Source organism: Apiospora kogelbergensis (assembly GCF_038363985.1).
Source record: "Apiospora kogelbergensis strain CBS 113332 chromosome Unknown utg000001l_segment0_segment0, whole genome shotgun sequence".
In the NCBI taxonomy this organism is placed as follows: domain Eukaryota; kingdom Fungi; phylum Ascomycota; class Sordariomycetes; order Amphisphaeriales; family Apiosporaceae; genus Apiospora; species Apiospora kogelbergensis.
Window position 1 is genome coordinate 7,192,608 of NW_027117418.1, and position 22,779 is coordinate 7,215,386.

Below are 22,779 nucleotides of genomic sequence, written 5' to 3' on the forward strand. Positions count from 1 at the left end.
ATCCGCAGACCCGAGCCGTTTCGGTAAGAGAGTTATGAATAACCTACGTATTTGCGAATGGTAAAGGGTGTTTAGAAAAGAGCCAGCTGCTGACGTGGGGGATTCACAGTATTAGTTCCTATCGACCGCTGTTGAACAATCCACCAGGTCCAGCTCCAGCTCCAGCAGTTGATCCGAATATATTAGTCCCTGCTTATATCCTCCCCGATGAGCCATATTTCCCTAAACTCGTGTACGCCGAGATAGTTCAGAGTCAGGACGTGGGATTAGCACTTGGCCTCGATTGCTGGTCTATGTTTTTCGAGTAATGAGACTTTCTCCTACGTGTTTCTCCCTTGATGGACAGCGAGGCTGACAGCCATATGAAAGGTATTGCAACGGGGGGTCTCTGTGGAATTTGATCCAGTGTTACGCCGCGGCTCAACGCCAAGTGCCGGAGTCCTTTATATGGTAAGTAAGAGACGCGCATGCATCTTGGAATTCCCTTCAGTTGAAGACGGGCTGACAGGCCACATTAGGCACGTGCTTGAGCAGATAGGCGAGGCTTTGGCTTTCATGCATTTTAATCAAGGAAGAGGGGGAGCCCCAGCACCAGCGGGCACAGGTCCCTATCCTGCACCGGCGCCAGGGCAGCCACAATGGAGAACAGTCTGTCATCGAATGCTGGTGAGTCTGGCGTTTGAATGATTCCCCGCCTATACCAACGCCCTAGCTTGCATTGACAACGAATACTCGCAGTACCCTCGCAACGTATATATACATTACGAAAACCGCGGAGCGGGACGGCCTGGCCGGTTTGGACAGGTCAAAAACGCTTTCCCAACAATTCAAATCGGCAATTGGGATCATTGTGCTTTCGCAGGGGAATCAATATTGAACGGCATCAGGCCAGGCTCCTTTCACCAGAATGCCATAGCTTGGGAAGACGTATATGGGCTAGGCTGCATCTTGCGTTCCATGGCCATGACACATGTGCCGCTTTGGGACGCAAACAACCCGTGTCCCAACCCAAACCAAGCGCTAGATGAGTCTCTCGGCTGGTAAGTGACCTTTTGAGACTATTGGCCCAAAGATATCCCTACTGACGGCGAGGGTCAACAGGGCACACCGCCCCGACAGCCGCCTGATAACAACTCTACCCCCGGCACCTATTCCATACTCGGCTATGCTTCTCCGTATGTTGCAGGAATTCGAGGTTCCAGGTATGAACATGACCGGTGTTGTGTTTCCAGGGGCGGGCCCTGCTCGCGCCGCGGCCGGTCTGGTACAGCCGGTGCCCAATCCAATGAGAAGGGCAACTTCTTTCATGGTGATAAATGCGTTCCTTCCGGTGGCGAGGATGCAGGTGCAGATGTATAAGCAACAAGCAAGAGCAATGCAATTCCCCGGGGGCTTCGCAGCCTTGTCCGTAGACTGGACCAAAAAAGAGCGGGTGCCCCACCGCCATCCCCCGAGACGGCCACCGAGGTTCTACAATCATCTTCACGGGGAGCAGTGGGGAGATAACCATCAGTATAGGCCCCCGGCGATTGTCCAACGCTTCAACCAGGAACGCGCGCAAAAGCCGCCAGTGTGATGGGCGACGAATACGGGCTGGGGAGGAGAGGCGGAGTCGTGCGTTGGCAGGAGGGCTGGAGCCGGGGCTGCCTAAACACTCGGCGGATATCTCACATCAGCATTTCGCCCATTCGCTGTCGGGCTTCGGGGCATGGGGGGTCAGCGCTGGGAATGGTAGATAATAGAGAGAACGATGGCTGTCTCGTAATGTAAAAAGGCTAAAGACAGGAAGTAGTAGTAAGCATCTCGGTTACGTCAGAAAGAAACCCGTATTACTGCCGAATGCCGTATTTCACCCCATGGCATTTTGATTTTCTCGTATCTGCCAGTGATGAATGATCAGCGGGAAGCCCCGCCAAAAGAGTGAACCGTGAACCCCTCGCTGGATGGTGGATGGTTAGCGGGCTAGGCGGGTTCTAAGCGGTTGGGTTGGCGGGTTCTGGGCGGGTGCCGCCTAATCTGCAGTGTCTCTCTAGTGGCCTTTCATTACATCACTAGCCCGAGACAAAATACGGATTGTCCTAAATATATCCCCAATCGAGCCGAGAGGAAAGACCCCCCCCAGCCACTTTCCATTCCCTTCCCAACCCGCCCCGGCCTGGTCGGCATCACCAAAATCAAACCACCGCCATCGCCATCATCATCATCATCATCATCGAATGGCTGGGCCACCTGCGCCCTGTCTGCCGTGCCGCAAACTCACGAGCCCACTCAACAAAAAGTCTATATATAAAACCCCACCATCGCCCTCACACATCGTTTGTTTACTTCACTCAACAGCCCATTCAAAACACAACCGCCTCAATTCAATAACCCAGTACATTACTGATAATACTTAATTGTCTCCTCTCCAAAACTTATCTACCATGATCTTCTCCACCCTCCTCCTCCTCCCCGCACTTGCCGGCCTGGCCTCCGCCTCGCCAATCGGCGTGCGCCAGAGCAAGGGCCCTCACATCCCCAAGACTGTCTACGGCGTCGACCCGAGCAAGCCATTCTACCTGACCGCCGACCCCGTCGATGGCGGCAAGCAGCTGTACCTGGTCCCGACCTTCCTGGACTTCACCACGCTGGGCCTGTCGGCCGTCGAGCCCGAGTACGCGGGCCCGGGCCCCCGCGCCAACTACACCCTGGTCGGCAACCACTACGGCACCCAGCTGTACGCCTACTCGCCGCTGCTGTGCACAAGCCCTACGGGATGCCCGGGGTCGCAGACGATGCAGTGGAGCAACGCGAGCCCGCAGTCGGCCGAGGCGTCGCCGCCGCCCGCCGCCCTGACCTTCCAGCAGGGCGTGCAGACGCCCAGCTTTGGCGGGCTTGCCTTCTACGGCGAGTACACGGGCGGCGACTTCGCCGCCGGCGAGACCAACTACCTCGTCGGCGCATCCGACTCGGACTTCACCAAGGCTTGGGCCCTCTGCGACTACCCCCAGGGCAACCCCCGCGCCAGAACGTCCTGACCTACCACGGCGCCACCGCCTTCGACGCCGCCTGCAAACCCGTCACCGTGCGAGCGAACCAGGTGCCCGACGCCAATGAGAACTAAGCGGGGAAGAAGAGAGACATGAGTGCATAGAAGTAGCTTTACTACTTGGGAGCCGGCAAGGAGTTGGGTGGGTTTGGCATTGCATAGCGGGGTTTCTACACTTTTCCTAATGATGACGATGACGACGACCGACGACGCACATAGACTAACTGAATAATAATCATAATAATCTCCAAACACAGTAAACTTCAAATGGCCTTATGTTGATAAATATCATTTGTTACACGGGAGATGCGTTCAAACAGGTGGTGCAAGTAAGTGCTATCCGATAGAAAGATCTGAATATATTGGAGAGGACGATGTAAATGCTATATACAGACAAAGGAAACTGAAGACTAAATCTTCCGTCCCTGTTATTCCTGCAACACCTTTTAGTTCGTATTTTCGCTTCCTTGGTGTGTCCTCCTTGACAATTACCCATGCAGTATCTCAGACGCCCATGTCGTTGTGAATACATCCGAGGCAGGTAAGCCAAAGATCGGAAGACTTCGACTAAAATGAACATTCGTGATGCCATAAAAAGTACACCAAGCAACAGAACGATAAACGCTTCAAATCCTGGCAGAATCTGACCAAAGAGCATGCTGAACACGGCGGCAGTTGGAATAGCGCCTGCTGTGGTGATAGAACTTGCGTGCCACATTACCCTCTCCACGTCTGTAGGGAACTTGTAATTCTACCCAATACAATGGATGGGGCCAAATATGAGAAGAGAAGCGGCGGCAGCGTATATTGTGCGTTGTCGAGCCCCGTTTAATTTCGAATTGCCCATGTCGAAATCCAAATGCAACGCATTATTCGGGATCCAGATCGACTTCCGTGGCCAACCCTGAACCATTGGACCAGCCAAAGCCAGTCGAGTTATCTCACGCGCCGTTCTTGGATGGCGAGTTGCCGGGATTGTTATAGTATAAGTTGCGTTATTCGGTTTCTCTAGAAGCAAAAGGTACGTAAAAACGGTGCATGTAGCAAATGCAAAGACCATCAGCTCAAGGAGAGATACTGAAAGATGTCGACTCCATCGTACATTGATATCTATGGTGAACCAGCTGGTTTGACCTATAGCTATTAGCTTGAGAAATAAGTCTTGCTTGTTTCGATCGTCCAAATCGTCAGAGGCGAGAAAAGGTAGCTTGTCGATAATGCCGATCTCTCGAGCCATGAGCAGCTGGTTTGCGTCCATGACCCAGAGGTTCCCCTTAAGAAGGCCGATATTGCGAGCGAACGAATTGCAGCTTTTGCGAAGCCTTCCAAATTCGAATTGGTTTCCGAAGTGACCCACGCCAAGTGTTCGCACGGCTGAGTCCACAAGTGCGTCATTTGTGTGATCGACTTGCCAGTCTATCTCTCCTATTAATACCCTTAATGGCCAAGTTGAAAGTAATTCTGACGTATCAGGAGATAGAATGCGCCTTCTAACTTCTGCACTATTGATATGTCTCCATCTTACACGAAAAGAACAATTTGAATAGAATAGAGCACATAATATGGTAAATGAACGCCTTCGACGCCTTTTATGCACGACTGTAAAGTCTGATCAGGCTGAGTGCCAAGAGTCACTGCAATCAGTGCCAGAGATAGAGAGGGTATGGGTTATATGCCAAGACCTGCAGGAAAGGGTGCAACGCTGATAGATAGCCTGCTTCAACGCCACAATGTAGAGGCGCAACAGCTTACACCTAACATAAGAGTAGATGTGCGATACAAATCACCGCCACCCCCAGAACTGGTCCTTGTAGCCGCTGGGGTGAAGGCCGCATAATTGGCCATTTTGAAAAAGACCCGTCAATCGTCCTTTAGCGGTACTGAATAGCGGTATAGTCGGCGGTACATATATGAAAGGGGTATATACGCCCTTTTATCAAACCGTGGGGCTTCTTATCTGTAGAAATCTTACCTATAACAATAATTAGCATGGTTTCTTCTATTACTCCATCCCTAATGGCCATGATCACGATGATGATCACGGTCCCGACGTAGATAGACAGTTGTTTTAATCCTAATCGTCACCAAGTCCACCCCTGTGGCAAACCCGGCCACTTATAGCTCTATTACGATACAATTTCAACTCCGATATCCAACAGCATCGAGCTCCCCACGCTCCCGAAACGCAGGCAACTCCGCCGGCGGTGGGCTGTTAGGTGGTGGCTTTACGTAGTTTGCGTTATCTTCCTCCTTCCATGGCATACCGGAATTACTCCCCGTTGCCTGTGCGAAATCTTGCTGCGCTGCATGCTGGTCCGGAGTCTCTTGTCTTATCAACTTTTCGCCGCCCCTCCTTCCCATACGATGCCGTTTTCTCCAGAGGAGGAAACCTGCGACGGCTAGTGCGAATCCGCCAAGCGCGGCCCCAGTGGCTATCCCCGCGACGGCGCCGCCGGTGAGCTTGTGCCCGTCAGCGGCGATGGCGACCGGGGGAGTGTCGGAGGTGGGTAGGGTGGGTGGTGCTGGTGTCGTCTCCGAGGAAGGTGTCTGGCTAGGTAGGAGTTCGGACGTGTGAAATCGTGCCTTGATGCCGTGGGCGTTCATGCCACGGACTTTGGTGACCGTCGTGGTCATGGTCTGGCCGTTGCCATCCATGTATTGCGCCGTGAGCACAACGGCATCCGGGAGCTTCACAGTGCAGCGAAAGTGGCCACCGTCACATACCGCAGAGCTGAAATCACCCAGTGCGCACGAGTGCGCGCCGGTAGGTTAGTTAGCTACCCGATTCAACGGCGTCTCGGCCACTGCGTTGGGATTTGCATTGGCTTCTCACCTTGGACAGCATTGAAACCCCGTAATGGATCGATCGACATCCACCTCGGTTGCGCACGCGCTTGTGTATCCGACGGGGCAGCTCGTTAGAGAGATGGCCGAGTCGGGGTTGTGAGTACCGGGCCAGCAACTCGGATCATGTGGATTTCCGAAATAAGGGCCGCCTAGTCCAGTCTCTGTCGGCGCCTTATTCAACCAGTTTTGATCGAAGCATGTCGTTGCCAGGTTCAAAGTTGTCAGCATCTTTTAGGCGTGTATACCATGTTCTGGGTTGTTGCGAGATGGTAAAGAAGAAAAGAATGAGCATAAAGAGTTCTAGCTCCTGGTGCAGAATTGGAGATGGGACAAATGCGACGCTTGGGATACGCCGCGTCTCTGCAGCTTATTTTATCTCGTAACATTAGTTTCCTTGGCTACATGCGATGCTCGTCCTGTATCCAACCCAGCGGCTGCTACACAAGCTGGTCGAAATACCCGCCCCCAAAATCTCACGCGCCAATATCCAAGAAGTGGATTGCCAAGAAAGGCTGAGCGGTCAGCACTTTTATCAGGAAGTCAGCATTGTAAAGTGTGCCGCCAGAGCCGCTTTGCTTATAACAAGCACTTCAAAAGCCGACGACCTTCTCCATTTCATAAGTCTCTCATTCAACATCGAGCTCATCGTTGACTTTGCCTCGTTTTAGAATCCTCACGAGTGACAAATTTACCATTCACCTGTGCTATGTCAGTCAAAGCCAAAGTGTCATTTTGACAGTACCAACCTACCCATTTCGGGAACGGGGTGAATTCGTGCCGCTCCCCAGCGAATTCAAAAACGCCCTCGAACCGGTAGACAGACAAAAGCCCATCCGATGTATGGTGCCAAATCGATATCAAAGTGGGCGACCAGGTCTGCAGGTCCAGTATGCGTCTGACATCAGAGATATCCATGACATGTTTTCTCAGAAGAACAAGGAGTTCGAGCCAGGAGATGAGGAAGTCTCGATCGCCGTCGTACGTGCACCTATAACCATGCCTCTCCAGAGTCGGACGGACTCCTACATGCAGCATCTCGCGGACGTGCTCAGCAAATCCCTTGATGTCTGGGGTCACGGCAAGGCGGTTGGTGGCTGTCAGCGTATACTCTGCTATCTCGTACAGGATCCATAGCCGTGGTTCGAATGTAGGGTAGAAGTACGAGAACCCCGCCTCTCGAATTATGGCGGACATGGTCTGCAATGCCCGAGTGAAATATGCCTCCTCCTCCGGACTCCGAGGGTGCTGGGGCAGGCACGTCCAGTCGACCCAAATGTACGACCAAGGCTGTTGCCCGAGGCAATCCTGATGAAGGCGCAGATATGTTCCATCGGGGTCCGGATGCTCCGCAGAATGCCAGAAGTGGCTGACGAAGAAACACTCATCCCGGGTGACATAACCGTCCGCAGCAGGAAGGAGGATATAGTCCTCCAGGTTGTCTCGGCTCCACTTGGGCATTCTCTTCTTGGACAGGAACGACTCTCTGCGTTGAAAGAAATAGAACATGGGGCCCATTGGCGCCTCGCAGAGGTACTGTTCCATGCTGGTGTATCTTCGCAGTACGTCCTCGAAATGCGGATACTTCGGACTCGTAGGTGGCTTCCACGCAGCTATACTTCGGCGGACCAGTGACTCCCATGGAAGGGAGGCTGCATCATCTGTAGAGACAGCCTCAGATGCTCCATCCGCGACTGGAGCTCTGAGGGTACTGAGGACGTGCATTTTGATAGTGACTATCGACTTTGGAAAAGCGATGGGGCCATTAAAGCATGACTGAAGCGACGTTGAGTGAAGTTGCATAGGCGGGGTGTTCAGGGGTGTGAGGGGATATCTCAGTCATCCCACCTTGCTTCACACAGCCTACAAAGTACTATTGAGCCAATCAAAGACGCAGACAATTTATGCAGCAACGTGTTTCGTTTTGGTTTGGTCTTGGCATCCCCAGTCATTACCATGGATATCCTTCTGCGGCTTATATGTGTCTACAGTTTCGAAGCCAGCCTTGCAGTGTTATTTCGATGTAATATTGACCGCCTGCAGACGGTTGCTGCCTACCGGTATTATGCTGATCGTCACAAGGCCGAGCATCCGGCCGTCATGAGTCTCCGTCTCGGCATAGCTGACAAGGGCGTTTGCTTACTATTCCTCAAGTAAACCTGGGGGCTGAGTTGGCACTGCGCCGGTTAGCGGTATGATGTTTCCACAATGCAACGCGCTATAGGGGCCTTCATACGAACTGTGCAGCATCTGTCCCATATGGCGTCCGTGATCCCTTACGCTTGGCAAGAAATCCAACCATAAAGGGCAACAGTTTTCCCCTAGGCTTAGTTGTCTTGCTCGTTCCTCCGTCACCCCCTTTACTTGTTCCCCGACCTAGCCTGCTCGTTCCCAAAACCATCATAATGTATAGCCCCCAGATTCTTCTCCTCAGCCTCGCTGCCACTTCCGTCTCAGCAATCGACGGCTACTTCCACCTGGGCGGCAACTGCGACGGCCCCGCCACCGTCTGCCGCAACATGAACCCGGGCTTCTGCTGCACGGTGGGGGGCGCCAACACCATCGGCTATCGCGGCATCCCCACCGACTGGACCATCTCGGCCGAGGGCAGGTCGGGCGGTGGCTGCTCCAACTTCGGCGTCCGTCGCACCGCCAGCAACACCAACTTCCTCTGCCTCAGCCCCGCGCCCGGCGGTGGTCCCTTCACGGGGACCCGCTACGAGTTTGGCTCTAAGAAGCGAGACCTAAGTTCCCTTACCTGTCCTGGCGCAGAAAACACGGCTGCGGCCGGCGCCAAGGCGTGCGTGGCAACGCAGAAGGCGGAGGAGCTCATCCTGGCCGATGGCACCAGGTATAAAATCGGTGCTTTGGAGGAGGATGTTGTAAACGAAATGGTAAGGCATCATCTCCCAATTGTCCATAAATACCAGTAAACACCCCAGCTAACAACTTCGCAGTAAGCTACGGTTGCTCCAATTCCGATGTCCCCATGAAGACGATTAAAATAATTCTTTCTGTTTGAAATTCACGCTCGTACTACGCCATGTGCTTTTACTAACCAATTTGCATCTAGGGTCGAACTGGCACGCAACGGAACAAGTGCTACGGACATGCCAGAACAGTTCAAACCCCTCAGAATCTAGAGGTTCCTTGAGAGCAAGCCCGTCGGTAGAGTTGCATGTAATATGGAAAGACATAGCGTACCTTGAGACCAAGTCCAGGGGCAGCCAGCCCAAGCACAAAGTAGGGGCCGATTCTTGTGGAATATTACAGATTAGAAATAACCAAAGTATCATGAAATTACCGAACCGCTATTAAAGATACACTGACATAATACACGTTTATCCTACACAAGCTCAGCGACTCACCGAAGGCCTCCTCGAGCCCATCGGCGTCTGATCCCACCGTTTTGGTATAAGTGGAAGCGGCGTTATCGCCCGTCTCTCTTCTTCCTTTTGTCTACTCTGGTCACCCCTGCCTGCCCCGCGTGGTTCGTGAGCGAGACCTCCTCGTCATCGCCGTACCCGAAGCGCGTGCGGCCCAGCCCGTGCACCGAACTCGATAAGGACGGCCTCCGCATGGAACGCCGGCTCACGCTGCTGTGGTGTTGGTGTCCCGTGCCCTCGTAGCTTCGGTCCTGGCTCATCGTCTGCTGGTGTTGTGACTTGTTGCTTTCGTCATAGCGCGGCGGCAGAATCATGTCCGCCGCAGTACGAGAGAGGCGCCGCGCAAAGCTTTTGACGCCGCCATTATCGTTGTCGTTGGCCGCAGCGGCTGGTGCGGCAGAATGGCTGGTGGTGGGTGTGCTCTGTGCCTTGCTGCCGTCCTTGCCAGCGCTCACGGCTGCCAGCTCGATATCCTTGGCCCCGGACAGTTGCGGGCCCGCCAGGTAGTTGTTGTACGTGTCCCGCTGCCGTTGCGATTCCGATGACATGCCGTAACCGCTGTCGGCAAAATCGTTGGCGGGCTGGCCGCGGGCAAGGCGCGTGATGAGGCTCGCCATGGACATCTCGATATGCAGCTTCACGAAGTACGCACAGGGATGGAACTGAATATAGACCAACTCGTTGGGGAGGGATAGAAGGATCACAAGGCAGACCTACGTAAAGTTGTGTAAGTAAAACATGGCAGAGGAATCGAAGAAAAGCTAGGAGCGGTGGGTAGGGAAAGCTACTTACATCCATCAAGATGGCAATAACCATCATCTGGTTGGTAAAAGTGATTAGGGGCTTGTACTTGACAAGTCGATGCTGTTTCACCAATCTTTTCTTCACGACGCTGACGAACCACGCGTTCAGACCCGCATCAAGAACGAGAATCAGGACTTTGGTGATGCGATCCCAGACCTTGTTGATTTCGACCATCCTGAGAAACCAGTTAGCTCCAGTAACTACGGTGCGTTGGGGTTGTCTGTTATGACTCACCATCCAAGTAGTGTCTCATCGCTAGGTGGCGGTTGAACGTCTGAGATATGCCGAGTCAGCTTTCCCATTTCATAGCCACGGCATCGGAGGGAGAGAAAACATACGGGATGGGATCCAAATGACGAAGACAGAGATGTTGATGAGGCCGACAAAGACGACGGTGCCCCACTTGACCCAAGTGACGGTCTTCTGGGACTCGGCGATGATGCCGATCCGGTTGATGACGATCTGCGGCTGCAGCTGGGTCTCAAACACCCAGAAGAACAGCACCATGAAGAGCACGGGGAGAGACAGCGGAAGTTTGCCGTCGAGGAGTAACCAGCCGAGGACGCCGATGGGGATGTTGGAGATGAGCTCGCCCCAGACCATGTAGATGTAGGTGCTCCGGAGCGGGTTCTTGATGCGCCGCGTCTGCTTGATGGCCTCCCAGGCCGTGAACCAGCCGAAGCCAACGGAGAAACCCGCGAACAGGGCGGCGAGGACATGGTCGTCGGTGACAGCCATGGTGCCTATAACTTGGTGTGGTGTACCTGACTGCTTTCGAATAGAATGCAACTACTGCAGGTCTTGACCATGTGCAGTGGTATAGAAAGAGAGCTCTGAAGCTTAAGAAACAAGTAGTACAGTACAGAATAGTTTTGGAATTAGTAGAATGTGGCTGGACACGGGCTTGTAAGGGTAATAGGAGACTGTCCGGAACCGTCGAGTTAAAAGAGAAAAATACGGAAGAAAACGCTGGTAGCCCGGACCAGATCTCAAATGGCGTATGCAAACCTTTTCACGACGGGCTCAGATGCCAAAGGCTGGACAATATAGAGCAGACCGGCAGCTGTCTATTTATCGAGTTTCGTACATGCGCAGCCCATCGGCCCCGGTCCTACATGTCGGACGAACTGCCGAAACCCCACCACGACCATCTTGTCAGCTCAGAGGTTCAAGGGTAGCATGTTTGGGAAGTGCCTACGGGGCCTCCCTTCCTCCGTCGCGGAGCCGGTCGTTCTATCATTGGATCCCCTCGAAGATCCCCACAGTCTGTGTGCAAGTGGAAGTCATCCCCGGTGGGGTCCCGCCAGGGAACAGGGGTCGCCACCAGATCTGTGGGATTCCGATGGCGAAATGCCCTGGTCCATGACGAACCTCAGTTGCAAACTTTTCTTTTGCCGCAGCTACACCTGGCGTTTCGGCTAATGCATCCCAAAGGTGTCATGGGATAGGATTCTTGTCAGTTGTCGTTCGTTGCTGTTCAGCTCAGGGGGCCATGATTTTCATCCGTACAAAACATGCCGTCTCCCTATGAAATTCGACCTTCGACATCGCTGTCAATAGCAGCGACCGAGATATACAATCTTCATTTCATGAGCGGAATGCTTTGCCAGTGATATACGGCGATGAAACGCTGTGCTTCGTATTAGGCAACGCAATCGCTGCCAGGAGATTCTCGAAGACCCGGGATCCTGGAACGGATCGGCCAGTGTAACATTACCGGCCGCTGAAATTTCAGTTGGATGTTACCTTACAGCAACCTTAGCCCGTTACGCAAATGTGGCCCTCGTGGTTCACAGCGTAGCAACGTCGATATATGTAGCCAATCAAATGCTCCTATCAAGAACAATTTAATTTAGAAGCCATGTGTCTCCCTGTATGAGGGCGGGGGTTACTAAGAACCTGGTATTCATGTCAGTTTATTGCCGATACAGGACGGACTTATATGCGGCAAGCCGTTGTTACAGTTGATCCCTGTGAAGCTGATCGGCTGGTCGTTTGTTTATTGACGTGTCGGGCCGTTCATCGTTCAGTCTCAGGGCTGGGTGGTAAGTTCTTACTTCCCTGACTTGGTGTTTGTAAATACCGATGTATATTAGAGCGGGCGATCGCTTGTTTCGGGCTATCACCAGTTTCGGGCATCTACACATCTCCCAACCAAAGTAGTGTCGGCAAAAGCATGTAATGTGTTATGCTGGGGATGCCAAATGAAGAATTGAGCTTCGAGTGACTCGATTGATGGCTATGGTCGGTGTTCGGAAGCCCTACCGATTCTTTGTTATTCCCCCATAGCGGACGGGAGCGGCTTTCCGGGCATGACTCAAGCATCGGCACTAGGACACTTTGTATGACTTAAGGTAGGTAAATATATTGGGAAGGATCATGGTTCAGCTCATATATGAGACTGTGGAGATATACTTCCAATGCCTAGAGATTTTCAGGAGATACTACCTTCGAGGCTGCATTAGACAGAGGCACTAGAGCAAACGTAGAAGGCATTCTATACATACTGTAACTAGCGGCTGGCCATCGCCTGACAGAAAGTAAAATATACACGCAGTGGAAGGGATATGCTCGGAACCCGAACGAAATTCTACCGAAGTCAGTAGGTGTGGCCAGGCGTTTGCAATGCTCTTCGCCGGAGTCGGAGTCAGCACTCACATTAGAGTAGAAGAGGATATGACATACATTTTGACCAACTCAATGCGAGTAGTTGAGTAACCTTCCTACCAATACCTCGCCTTTCAAGCAATATTGAATCTTTGGTCAACCTCTGATCGCTGTCACAAAGACAAGTTGGCTGTACTGATGAAGCTTTATCAATTATATAGTTCTTCAAGTAAGTTGTTAAAGGAAATCGACGTTATTTTCATCGTGCAAATGTTATCCTCGTAGCGACCAGTAGGCCTCCGTCCTCGCCCTCGCCCTGACAGAACTCATTCATCAGTTGTTGATCTTCATCTTCCAAGTTATGTTTATTATAGTCGTTGCCACGTAGCACCGGCAAAGGATCGATGCCGAAAAAGAAAGCGGCCAGTATTCCACTCATCATGGACACAATGTTCTTTCGCCTCATTTCCACCCTTACGGTGATGAAATAAGGAGGCCAGCGACGAGCTCGAAGAGGAGCAACATGAGCCGCTCCCATCTCACGTACGCCAAGTACGAGGACGCATATGAGCGGCCCATGGCAGAGGATTGGTTGTGACTAGCCTGCCAAGGAGAACGAGAAGAAAAGACTTAGCAGGGGTGAACTTGACCGAAAGTTTGGAATCAACACGTCTGGGATACCCTTACGACCACTGGTCAAATGTAGTAGATGCCCCCAGCTTGAGTTTTCTAAACGTTGAAAGTGGTCTAAAGACATCTCACAGATATATGCAGTCAACTTGTTTGTCCCATTCCAGCACTGACTGAGGCCATCCGCAATGCTCGGACAAATGTCACCAGCACTTCCATGAGGGCGTTGAGGGTTATAGCGAGACACCAAAGTTGATGCTCATTGTTATTATTGGGTGTGAGCAAGACGATGACAATAGCGATACAGCAGTAGACACTGCCGAGGCAACTCGGCTTTCCACAGTAGATGCCACTTTGAGCCCGGTGGTTTTTCCTTTCGTGCTTCTCGCTTTGAATATATATCTGTCGATATGGGCTGCATACGCGATTTCATGTGATGCAGGACTCTCCCCCATAACGCCTTGCAAAAGTGGCCGTCCCTTTGCTGAAGATACCTTCATCATTCTTAAGTCCAAATGGACCATGCTCTTTGTTGCCAATAGTTGCTGAGGACGAAAACTCCTGGATTCGACACAGCAGGGAGCGGTGATAGATCGTCGACAGGCATTCAACATCGGCTTCTGAAAGTTTGTCAACTTGTATTAGTCATCGATTACAAAATCTCGTTGAGGCCGAGGGGAGCAGAGGCAGGATATTAAGAGGCCTCGGCTGGCGTGGATCGAAAAAAGTCATTACAAATATGCGACGCAAGCTTCACTTACCATAGAAAGATTGGCCGTCAACCCATTGTCCCTAGCTTCGATAAGGCTGCTTTACCACGGCCTTTCCTCTCATGCCGAAAGAGAAAATACATGTCTTGTGGATATGGACAGCGTGTATATTATTGGACATCCTGACTGAACATTGCACAGAGCATATTGTGATCGCCGTGCTCCTATTTCTCCCCAAAACATATGCAATCTCAACGGACGAGGATGAGACATACATTTGGTTATTGATTTAGATTCACTAATAGCTGGTACGTATGCAATACATGTAGTGGCTGCAATATTGTGTATAATAGGGAAGCATCTTACAAGCAATCGGTCTGCCAAGTCCATCGGGAGATAGAGTGCATCGTCAGGGGCACAGGAGAACGTCCCGGAGAAGGATCAAAGTCAGTCACCAGAACAGCGTCGGCTAAGGCCATCAATGGTTAAGTAATGGTTTTGCGTCGACCGTGGTAAATTATTGTGCCTTGGTTCTAACCAGTCTTCAGGGGTGAGCGGTTTGAGAATCATCCCTTGAGGGTTTGGCGTCAGCGCACATCCTCTTCAGCTTTTAGTTGCTAATGTCGCAGTAGACAACTACGGTTTGTGGCTGGACCTGGTTTGGGCCAGCGCAACAGCGGCGTACTGATGTGCATCATCGGCAGGTGCTTAATCGACTGGAGTCGGTTTCCCATGGGTGCCTCTCGAATGACGACCTTGAAGTGCCGGGCGGCGAGTTCTTGCACCGACCGCAGTGTCTCGACCATCAAAAGCAGGTAGCTGGGCCACTGGGAGTTGTTTGCTCAGCTCTGCCATCTGTCACGCACACCGGTTTGTTTGTGCTTCCACAGCAAGTCCTCGGGCGATAGCGCAGGCCAGAGAGCGGAGAAAGAGGGATACTGTTGAGGGCAAATAATGCTCTAAGCAGGGTGGATTTCAGGGTATTTCAGGGTATTTCAGGGTTCTTCCATCGCATTCTTAAGGCGACCCATGATTTCTACTCGAAGCTCCTCTCTCATCTGGTCCATTTCGGGCACGCGTCGGCCAGAAAGCGAGTCCCAATCCTCTTGCAAGGAAGCAAGGCCGTCCTCCAGCTCAGCTAGCGACTCCCCTTGCTGTGTCGATGTGGCGTCCAATTCAACAATGGCGACGTCGGTCTGATCCATGCGCCCCTGCAACACAGCGTGCTCATCGTCTTGCGCCTTTGCTTGGCTTTCTAGCGTCATAACCTTCTGCTGCAGGCCTTGAATAACCTTTTCTTGCATGGTGACGACTCCTCTCAGCTCAGCCAGTTCGGCAAAGACGCTATGGGCCCAAGGAGGAAGAAAGCCGTCATCATCCAATGCTCCCATAGATGCCATCGCCTCCCCTTTGGCCTTATTCGGCAATGCCACTGGCATGTGAGTCGACGAGGAGGCATCGTCACTTTGCGTACTGGATCCGCTACATTGTCGACGCCGTTTACACGGTCTCTTCTCGGAGTCTGTCTCTTTTCCGGGGCCAAGAGCCACCGGCGGCATGGGCGGCCCAGGGCCAATCTCGTAGTATGATGGTGGACTTTCGGCTTGCGCTGATACATGGACTTCGGAGTCGGGGTTGTTTAAGTTGGCAACGAGAGGGAGAATGCTGCCTCCCATGCCCTGGTAAAGTCTGTGCAGATCACCATATCGGCTGACTGAACGGCAGAGACCCGACTGTATTACTTCGGAGATAGAAGCAAGGCGTGCTTTGGACAGTGTGGTGTGTTCGAGGTAAACAGTCATGCTAAGAGCTGTCGCTAGCGACTCGAGCGCCTTGAAAATGGCACCTGTTGCGGGCTTTTTGGGCGTCAAGGGAACTTGGTCGGGCACGATGACTTGTGCAGGTTTCTTGAGATGAAATCGAAGACGCGTAAGATTATTGCCGAGTTTTGATTGCACATCAGAGTTGACAGTGTCGTCGTCAAATGTCCATTCAATAGATGATATATGACTTGGGGGAATATGTATGTACAGGACGATGGCGTGCAGGTGCATATGCGTGACAGGAACACGCAGTCGAAAGAAGGAGAAACATTGCGGGCCATCCTTCTCAAGGCAAACTTCGAACGTGAGATGTCGATTTCGCGGATCGGGGTGAACAAGACATTGCGACCCAACTCCAGGCGCTTCCCATTCGATTACAGCCTTTCCGCTGGTGTTGAAATGATTCGTGTGGTCAATCGGTACGTGAGTTGGTGATGTTGTGGCAGCTGGTGTAGGCGTTGCTGCTGCTGCTGATGCTTCGGCGGACATGGCGACGGGGTTCTCCTACTACATCAGTAAACAACTGCGAGGACGAACTTACCACTACCAGACGAACAGGCACGCACTGCCGTCACTTTGGCGAGGAGAGATGAGAAAAATAAACAAAAACAGAGCCAAACAATCCCCGCGCGCCCCAGCGGGTCAAGAAGGAACAAATGCCGGTTACGCTTGCAGGAAGACCACCGAATGGTAGTCCCCTTCCTCGGATCCCAGTCCTTTCAACGAAGGCCTTTGATGTCTATTCCTCGGGCTTCTTCTCGGCACACATGAGTACGCGGAGAGAAAACCGGAGTAGGAGACGCGGCAGTTCGATGAGTAGGAGGCTGGCCAAATTGATCGGAGGTGCGGTTCACGGGCAAGTTGATCCAGCTCAACCGGCAAGACGCGACACGGCCAAACAATCGCGCTTGATCAAATCAAAAACTGAAGTTGAAAAAAGCGCGGTGATGCCTAGAGATGTGCGTTTCTGCGGAAAGATGAATGTTGTGGTGACGTCGTTTGGAAGGAGAGAGTGTGTGGTGGGTGAATGATTGACGGGTGCATGATTGAAAGAAAGAAGCAGGAGGATTACCTAAGATGGAGTTTAATGAGGAGGCTGGAAGAGTGAGTGAGAGAGAAGTGGGTTTCCAACCATAGCCAGTGGAACCCAGCCTGAAAGGTGTGAGTTGCTTCTGCCGCTCAGAACCGCCTTCCTATACGGGCTAGTACCACGAGACGGCAAATCAGTAGCTAGGGGTCTCCACTTTCTTATTCACTGTTTCTTAGTAGCCTACCTACCCCACTGTAACCACCAGCCCCGGGAACGTCACCCCAGTGACCAACGCAACTTGACTACTTCGTGGTGGCTCAACGCGTCGCGGACGGTTTCCGTCATTACTCATCAAACCTTGATCAGCCAGACTGAAGGGTGGACAAATGCTATTCAGTACACCATCAAGGGCTTCATGAGGCTTATACTGGACTTTTCTGGTTCGCCAATTCCATGAGATTTCGGACTGGAAGCGTCTTGAGATCATACGTGATGCGGTTATCCTTCCCAATGCCACTCGTCCTTGTTCTGCTCCAGATATTTTTCCTGGTATTTCTTATTCTGGCGGTTGGAGGGTGTCATCCTTGACAAAGATGCTCCAGTGTATGCATACTCCAGTGCAGGAGCCTGATGTTCCACTCGAGTGCCTCGTCCAACTTCGTTGTACCATTTCCCTCCTGGTACAACATCGCTAATCAAATAATATTTCTCAAGCCGTCTACGAACACGATTTGAGTCTCCTCCGGGCGTTCGCCGTGGCGCGTACTCGTGCCACGAGTCTTGGCTAGATTCTACCATGTGTTTCTGTTGCTTTGTTTCCCCGCCCCCTGCATGTCCTTGTTCTAGACCGACCGGAGAATATAAGGATCCGTCAATGGGACTCTAGGCTGTCCAGCCGATGTGTGACGTCTGAAGCGCGCCATACAGCTCGGGTAGATACCCGTAAGCTCCGGCCAGTCGGCGGTTCGCCTGATGGTGCCGGGCCATAGCGCAACCCAGACCCTGGGTAGCCTCAACCCTATTCGTTTCCCCATTTTGGATTCGGTTCCCGTGCTTAATTGAACTCAGCAGGAAGCCTCAACCTTGTATGGTCGGATGGCCGAGTAGACTATTTGAGTATTTAGGTATGTGCCGCGTGGTATTTCCGCATCTGTACTATCTACCCCTTCCGAGGAGGAGCGGGGAGGAGGGCTAGAATGACTTCTGGACGCCGATCATGCCTCGGTCCCGACATGTGAAGTCCTTTGATATCAATACGGAAGAAATCGTCTGGAAACCTAGGGTGTTCTAGACCCCGAAACTCCGCAGCACCGTGTATTTTCCACCCAGTCGCCGATTCCCCCTATTACGAACTCGGTATGTCCTTAACACTCAACAGGAGGGAAGTCTTCGTGAAGACGACATCGACGCGCAATGACGTTCACCGAGAGCCATGCAACAACGCAGGCCTCCTAAGCACTTGGGCGTCGAGACCGGGCTCCGAGGTCACCGTAGTCCCATTGACAGCAACCATGTGATGAAGTCCGTTGATTCAGATGATGAGCTTCGTCTGTAGCTATCGTAGAGGCCTTGGTTGGGATGACGATACTTGCGTGTTCTACAATTCCGCTGGGCTGGGCTGATATAGGTAGGAAGAATAGGGAGAAAGATCTGTACTTAAGAAGCCACGACGTCCCTCAAAATGTCCAGTCTTCTTTCATCATCATCACGGCATACCAGCACACTATCAAGCAATCACTATCACAAACCCATTACAAATTCCAAGTCTCCATTCATCCCAAATCACTCAACATGAAGTTTCTCATCGCTGCTCTGCTCCTCACTGGCGCCTTTGCCTTGCCCATGGTTGAGGACAACAACGAAGCACTCCTCCTGGATCGCGACCTACCAGTAGAGCAATTCGAGAACGACATGGGCAACACCCCTATCGAGGTTGTTGCCCGAGACGACAGCAACGCTGTAGTCAAGAACATTGCACCCCCGCCGCCGGACTCGCCCACGGTCAGTATCTTAAGCGCCTATCCAGGTTCCTGCCCAACCCCCTTTCCCCTTTCACCAGCTGGCTTTTGCCTTGGTAAATTTGGTGACTGACATCCGTCATTGCTGCAAACGGTAGGCCCTCCCGGTGGTGGTCCTATGAGTCCCCCTATCGGTGCCCCTATTGGTGCCCCTATCGGTAGTCACGGCGGAAGTGGTCATGGCGGCGGCCGCAATGGCGGCATTAAGGGTGGGAGCGGCCATGGAGGCGGTTATGGAGCTGGTCACGGTGGCGGCTACGGAGCTGGTGGTGGCTACGGTGGTGGCATCAAGGGCGGTAGTGGTCATGGAGGCGGCTATGGTGGTGGCGTCAAGGGCGGTAGTGGTCATGGAGGCGGCTATGGCGGAGGCCATGGCGGTGGACAAGTTGGCAGCCATGGCGCCGGTTACGGTGGCGGCCATGGTGGCGGCCATGGACATCACTAGAGGGCATGTCTTACTCCAGCCCAAGCTAGAGATGCCCATGCGGGTGTTGTAGGGTGTGGACGGCCCACGTTTCATTCCAGCGAGATCGTTGTTTGAGAAGGAGTAAAGCAGTATTCGTGTCATCGTTTTATTTCTTATGTATCAGGTAGCTACCGTGTATAGTCTCTCATATCTTGCAGTTATTTAACTTCTTATTTCTCTCTTCGCCCTTTCACAAGTTAACCCCTCTAGTGACTGAGAAACGTCGCTGGAAAACCCACAACAACTACTGTGAAGGTGCCATAGATCTCATCTTGAAACATCATGCAAAACTTCTTATATTGGCCTTCAATTATATGTTAACTGCGGCCCCTTTTTCTCTGATCAACCCCGAGAGCGAACCCATCCAGGACATCAATCCGGATAATGATAACTCGTCAGACTTCCTAATAAACAGGGGTCATAAGCCTTCAAGAGCACTGCCAGTACTCAAGCTCATGCATCGTGTATCCACTTGTTGAACGAACGCGTGTTCGGCGATGCCCATAGTAATTACTTCAATAAGCAGCAACAATTCCATCATTAGCCCAGCGATTGGAATGGCAAGATGGCCGAGCGGTCTAAGGCGCTACGTTCAGGATAGATCGTCCCGATTCATCTAACATCGTAGTCAGGAAACTGGCGTGGGTTCGAATCCCACTCTTGTCACAGCAAATTGCATCGCACAACTGGATCTTTTTGGCTTTTGGCTCTCAGAAAGTGGAAGTCTTTACTTATTGCTTACTCGCAGCATGAATCGTTTACTTGTATCATGTAGCTAAGTAAAAATGTGAATATCTCGACTCCACTCTCTTTCGCCTCCTTTTCCTAGGAGATCATCAGTAGAAGATACCTCTCTCTACCAGCGGCTGAGTATGTTTTACAAATGCAGCTATCAGTCCGTATAAGAATTGCTTTTAGAACGCGAACGGGTATCTTTTATTGTTCGGCCCCCGTGGCCTAGATGCTTTTTGTTTTCGGCATCTACTAACTATCTGTGTATGTGTGTTCGTCTGCTCTAATGAGTCGTAATGTCATCTCTATCTAGGTATCATCATAAATCCGCCCTCTCTCTTTCTCTCCGTTTACATCTCCTCCTCGTCATTGTTGCTGTCCGACTCGCTGCTAGCGACGACGCGGCCTTCCTGTCGGAGCATGCCCTTGCCCTTCTTGGCCTTGCCCTTGCCGCCCTTGCCGCGCAGGTAGTCGGGAATCTCCTTGCGGACCTCGCCGTCCTCGAGGAGAAGGCCAACGTCCTGGCGGCGGCCGACGACCTGCTTCCAGAGCGCCTTGGGGACCGCCTCCGACGTCACGAGGGCGCCCGTTGTGGTGAACTGCCAGGTGATCTCAGGGGCCTGCTCCAGAACGGTGGGCAGGTGCACCCAGATGCTCACGTCGGCGCGGCTGGGGGCGGAAGCCTCGCTATCCCTGGCGGAAAAGGGAGAGTGGGTGGCGCCGTCGGCGCGCTTGATGCTGCCGAAGGCTAGGATAAGGGGGTAGGCTTGGTAGGTAGTCTCGTAGACAGCGTACTCGGGCAGGTTGGCCGAGTCTTTAGTCAGGGGAGTGCCCTCGAGGACGGGGGCTTGCAGGCTTGTCCGTTTGCCGTTCTGGCGGACCTGGTAGCTGTCCGCCCGCCCGGCGTCAGTGTCGGGCTTTTGGCGAAGGGCAAAGCGTGCCCTTATGGATGCTGCAGCCTGCTGTACGCCTTCAAGGTCAACTCTGAGCTCTGTCAGGTTGGGATGTTGAAGCTAGGGCAGTATCGTTAGTATGAGACTTCGTGTGGAACAGACATGGGTGTAGTGCACTTACGAGATCAGCGACCGAGACCCAGCCCTCGGCGTCCGCTATCAAATAGTCATTCTCCTCGTCGCTCAGCTCGGCCTCGGCGACCTCGTCGGCCTTGACGGCACGCTTGAGAAGGAAGGAGACGGCCTTGGCAACAGTGACGTCCGAGTCCTCGACGATGCTGTAGCTTCGTCCCTTGGCACTCTTGCCCTTCATGCTCATGCCTCGGCTGCGGCCATGGCGAGGAACATGCTGGGTCAAAGCACTAGCAGGAAGGATACCGCCGTTCTGGTTGATGGTGGAAAGAGGAATGAGAACTGCGGCGGCCATTGTGAAATGGTGGCTTAGTACAAGCAAGGTATATAGAGATATACAAGCTTGATATGAGGACCAGAAGATCCTGGGAGATGTTTATCGATCGTTGGATTGCCTTGTGAACTGTGTTGTGATGTGGAGGAATAAGAGAAAGGAGAAACTGGAAGGTCATCTCCTCGCCAACTTATATGCCAGTCTTTCCGAACATGGAAGCATGGCACATCCAATTGCTGGGCGAGTATCGCGATTCTGCCAGGTCCTGTGCATGTGCAGACCGCTGTCCTGGCGGTCAAGCGGCTATGCCACTTGGGCAGGCAGTGTTGGCGCGGAGTGGTGCAGTTGGAAACGCTGGAGAGAAAGGCAGGCTGCCTATCCCGTGTGGGAGGTGGGGGCTTTCCCGGATCTGACCCGTCGGGGCATCTCGAGATGCGGCATCGTGAGTGGCTGCACTTCCCCCACCGCCTCCAGCGCCGCGCATGTCGGACAGCGACCCCAAAGTCCAAGAATCCCATCCAGCCCCACACCCCTCAGGTACGTTCGCCTTGAAACCACAAGCAACCCGCCAAGCCTCGTCTCGGACACCGCGCCAGACCGCTATCTTGATCGAGAATGGACTGGCTGGCTATCATTGGACTGCATTGGGATCGCCAGGGTCGCATCGTGTTGCTCCGCGAATGGCGCACATGTCTTCCAGCTTGCAGCCCGACCTTGGTGGCCATACCAGAAGCCTGCTAAGCGCAAGGGCATTCTAGCGGTCTGTTCCACCACTCTTTCTTATCAATCTCGGCCCATAAGTCATAAATATAGCAGCAGCTGATTGCCTATATGGACCGAGGCGTCATCCCCCAGCAAAGAAACCTGCATTGCTGCCGTAGAAACGGAGTCTAGTACCTGTTTCGAGAAGGTATCAGGGCCAGCACGCCTCACGATCGCGCGGGGCACCCGGTCAACTGACGATGCCACGATGCCCCGCATCGCATAGCATCAGCACTGAGTATGCTGTCCAGCGCACGCGTTTCGGCCATGTTCTACGCGCGAAGCTTCGTACTCCGAGCTCTCCGAGTGTAGCACACTGAGCGATGGGCAACAGCTAACAGCATTACATCATCTATCATATAGGTGGAGAAGCTGGCCATGATGGGTCTTCAGATTCCATTTACCACGTGCCACGCTTTCGCGGCCAAGGGAGCGAGTTACAGTGGTCAAGTTGGGCATACTTGACGCCCTCTGACTGCCCAATGATTGGGAGAGTCCCCGGGGGTAAACAAAGACTCAGACACGCACTAGCGGATCGAGTTGCATATCAAACGTTTGCGTTGTGGAATATTGACGGTGA

At 52.7% G+C, this 22,779-nt stretch overlaps 8 protein-coding genes across 8 annotated transcripts; 4 read left to right on the plus strand and 4 right to left on the minus strand.

The window, feature by feature from the left end:
• Positions 1-638: 638 nt before the first annotated feature.
• Positions 639-1,359, plus strand: PG998_002321 (uncharacterized protein; the record flags this gene model as incomplete). Its single annotated transcript, XM_066869139.1, has 4 exons — positions 639-666; positions 713-850; positions 1,073-1,175; positions 1,233-1,359. The coding sequence occupies 4 exons, from the start codon at positions 639-641 to the stop codon at positions 1,357-1,359; spliced, it is 396 nt and encodes a 131-aa protein (XP_066737554.1).
• Positions 1,360-2,423: 1,064 nt separating this feature from the next.
• Positions 2,424-3,017, plus strand: PG998_002322 (uncharacterized protein; the record flags this gene model as incomplete). Its single annotated transcript, XM_066869140.1, has 1 exon — positions 2,424-3,017. One exon carries the CDS (start codon positions 2,424-2,426, stop codon positions 3,015-3,017), a length of 594 nt encoding a protein of 197 aa, XP_066737555.1.
• Positions 3,018-5,167: 2,150 nt separating this feature from the next.
• PG998_002323 (uncharacterized protein) lies at positions 5,168-7,597 on the minus strand (the record flags this gene model as incomplete). Its single annotated transcript, XM_066869141.1, has 3 exons — positions 5,168-5,759; positions 6,568-6,574; positions 6,622-7,597. The coding sequence occupies 3 exons, from the start codon at positions 7,595-7,597 to the stop codon at positions 5,168-5,170; spliced, it is 1,575 nt and encodes a 524-aa protein (XP_066737556.1).
• Positions 7,598-8,277: 680 nt separating this feature from the next.
• On the plus strand, positions 8,278-8,805 carry PG998_002324 (uncharacterized protein; the record flags this gene model as incomplete). The annotated part of the gene is made up of 1 exon (XM_066869142.1): positions 8,278-8,805. The coding sequence occupies one exon, from the start codon at positions 8,278-8,280 to the stop codon at positions 8,803-8,805; it is 528 nt and encodes a 175-aa protein (XP_066737557.1).
• A 497-nt stretch (positions 8,806-9,302) lies between these two features.
• PG998_002325 (uncharacterized protein) lies at positions 9,303-10,800 on the minus strand (the record flags this gene model as incomplete). The annotated part of the gene is made up of 4 exons (XM_066869143.1): positions 9,303-9,971; positions 10,051-10,237; positions 10,297-10,336; positions 10,401-10,800. The coding sequence occupies 4 exons, from the start codon at positions 10,798-10,800 to the stop codon at positions 9,303-9,305; spliced, it is 1,296 nt and encodes a 431-aa protein (XP_066737558.1).
• Positions 10,801-15,004: 4,204 nt separating this feature from the next.
• PG998_002326 (uncharacterized protein) lies at positions 15,005-16,321 on the minus strand (the record flags this gene model as incomplete). Its single annotated transcript, XM_066869144.1, has 1 exon — positions 15,005-16,321. One exon carries the CDS (start codon positions 16,319-16,321, stop codon positions 15,005-15,007), a length of 1,317 nt encoding a protein of 438 aa, XP_066737559.1.
• Positions 16,322-18,653: 2,332 nt separating this feature from the next.
• On the plus strand, positions 18,654-19,325 carry PG998_002327 (uncharacterized protein; the record flags this gene model as incomplete). The annotated part of the gene is made up of 2 exons (XM_066869145.1): positions 18,654-18,936; positions 18,979-19,325. 2 exons carry the CDS (start codon positions 18,654-18,656, stop codon positions 19,323-19,325), a joined length of 630 nt encoding a protein of 209 aa, XP_066737560.1.
• A 1,103-nt stretch (positions 19,326-20,428) lies between these two features.
• Positions 20,429-21,458, minus strand: PG998_002328 (uncharacterized protein; the record flags this gene model as incomplete). The annotated part of the gene is made up of 2 exons (XM_066869146.1): positions 20,429-21,091; positions 21,153-21,458. The coding sequence occupies 2 exons, from the start codon at positions 21,456-21,458 to the stop codon at positions 20,429-20,431; spliced, it is 969 nt and encodes a 322-aa protein (XP_066737561.1).
• Positions 21,459-22,779: the final 1,321 nt, after the last annotated feature.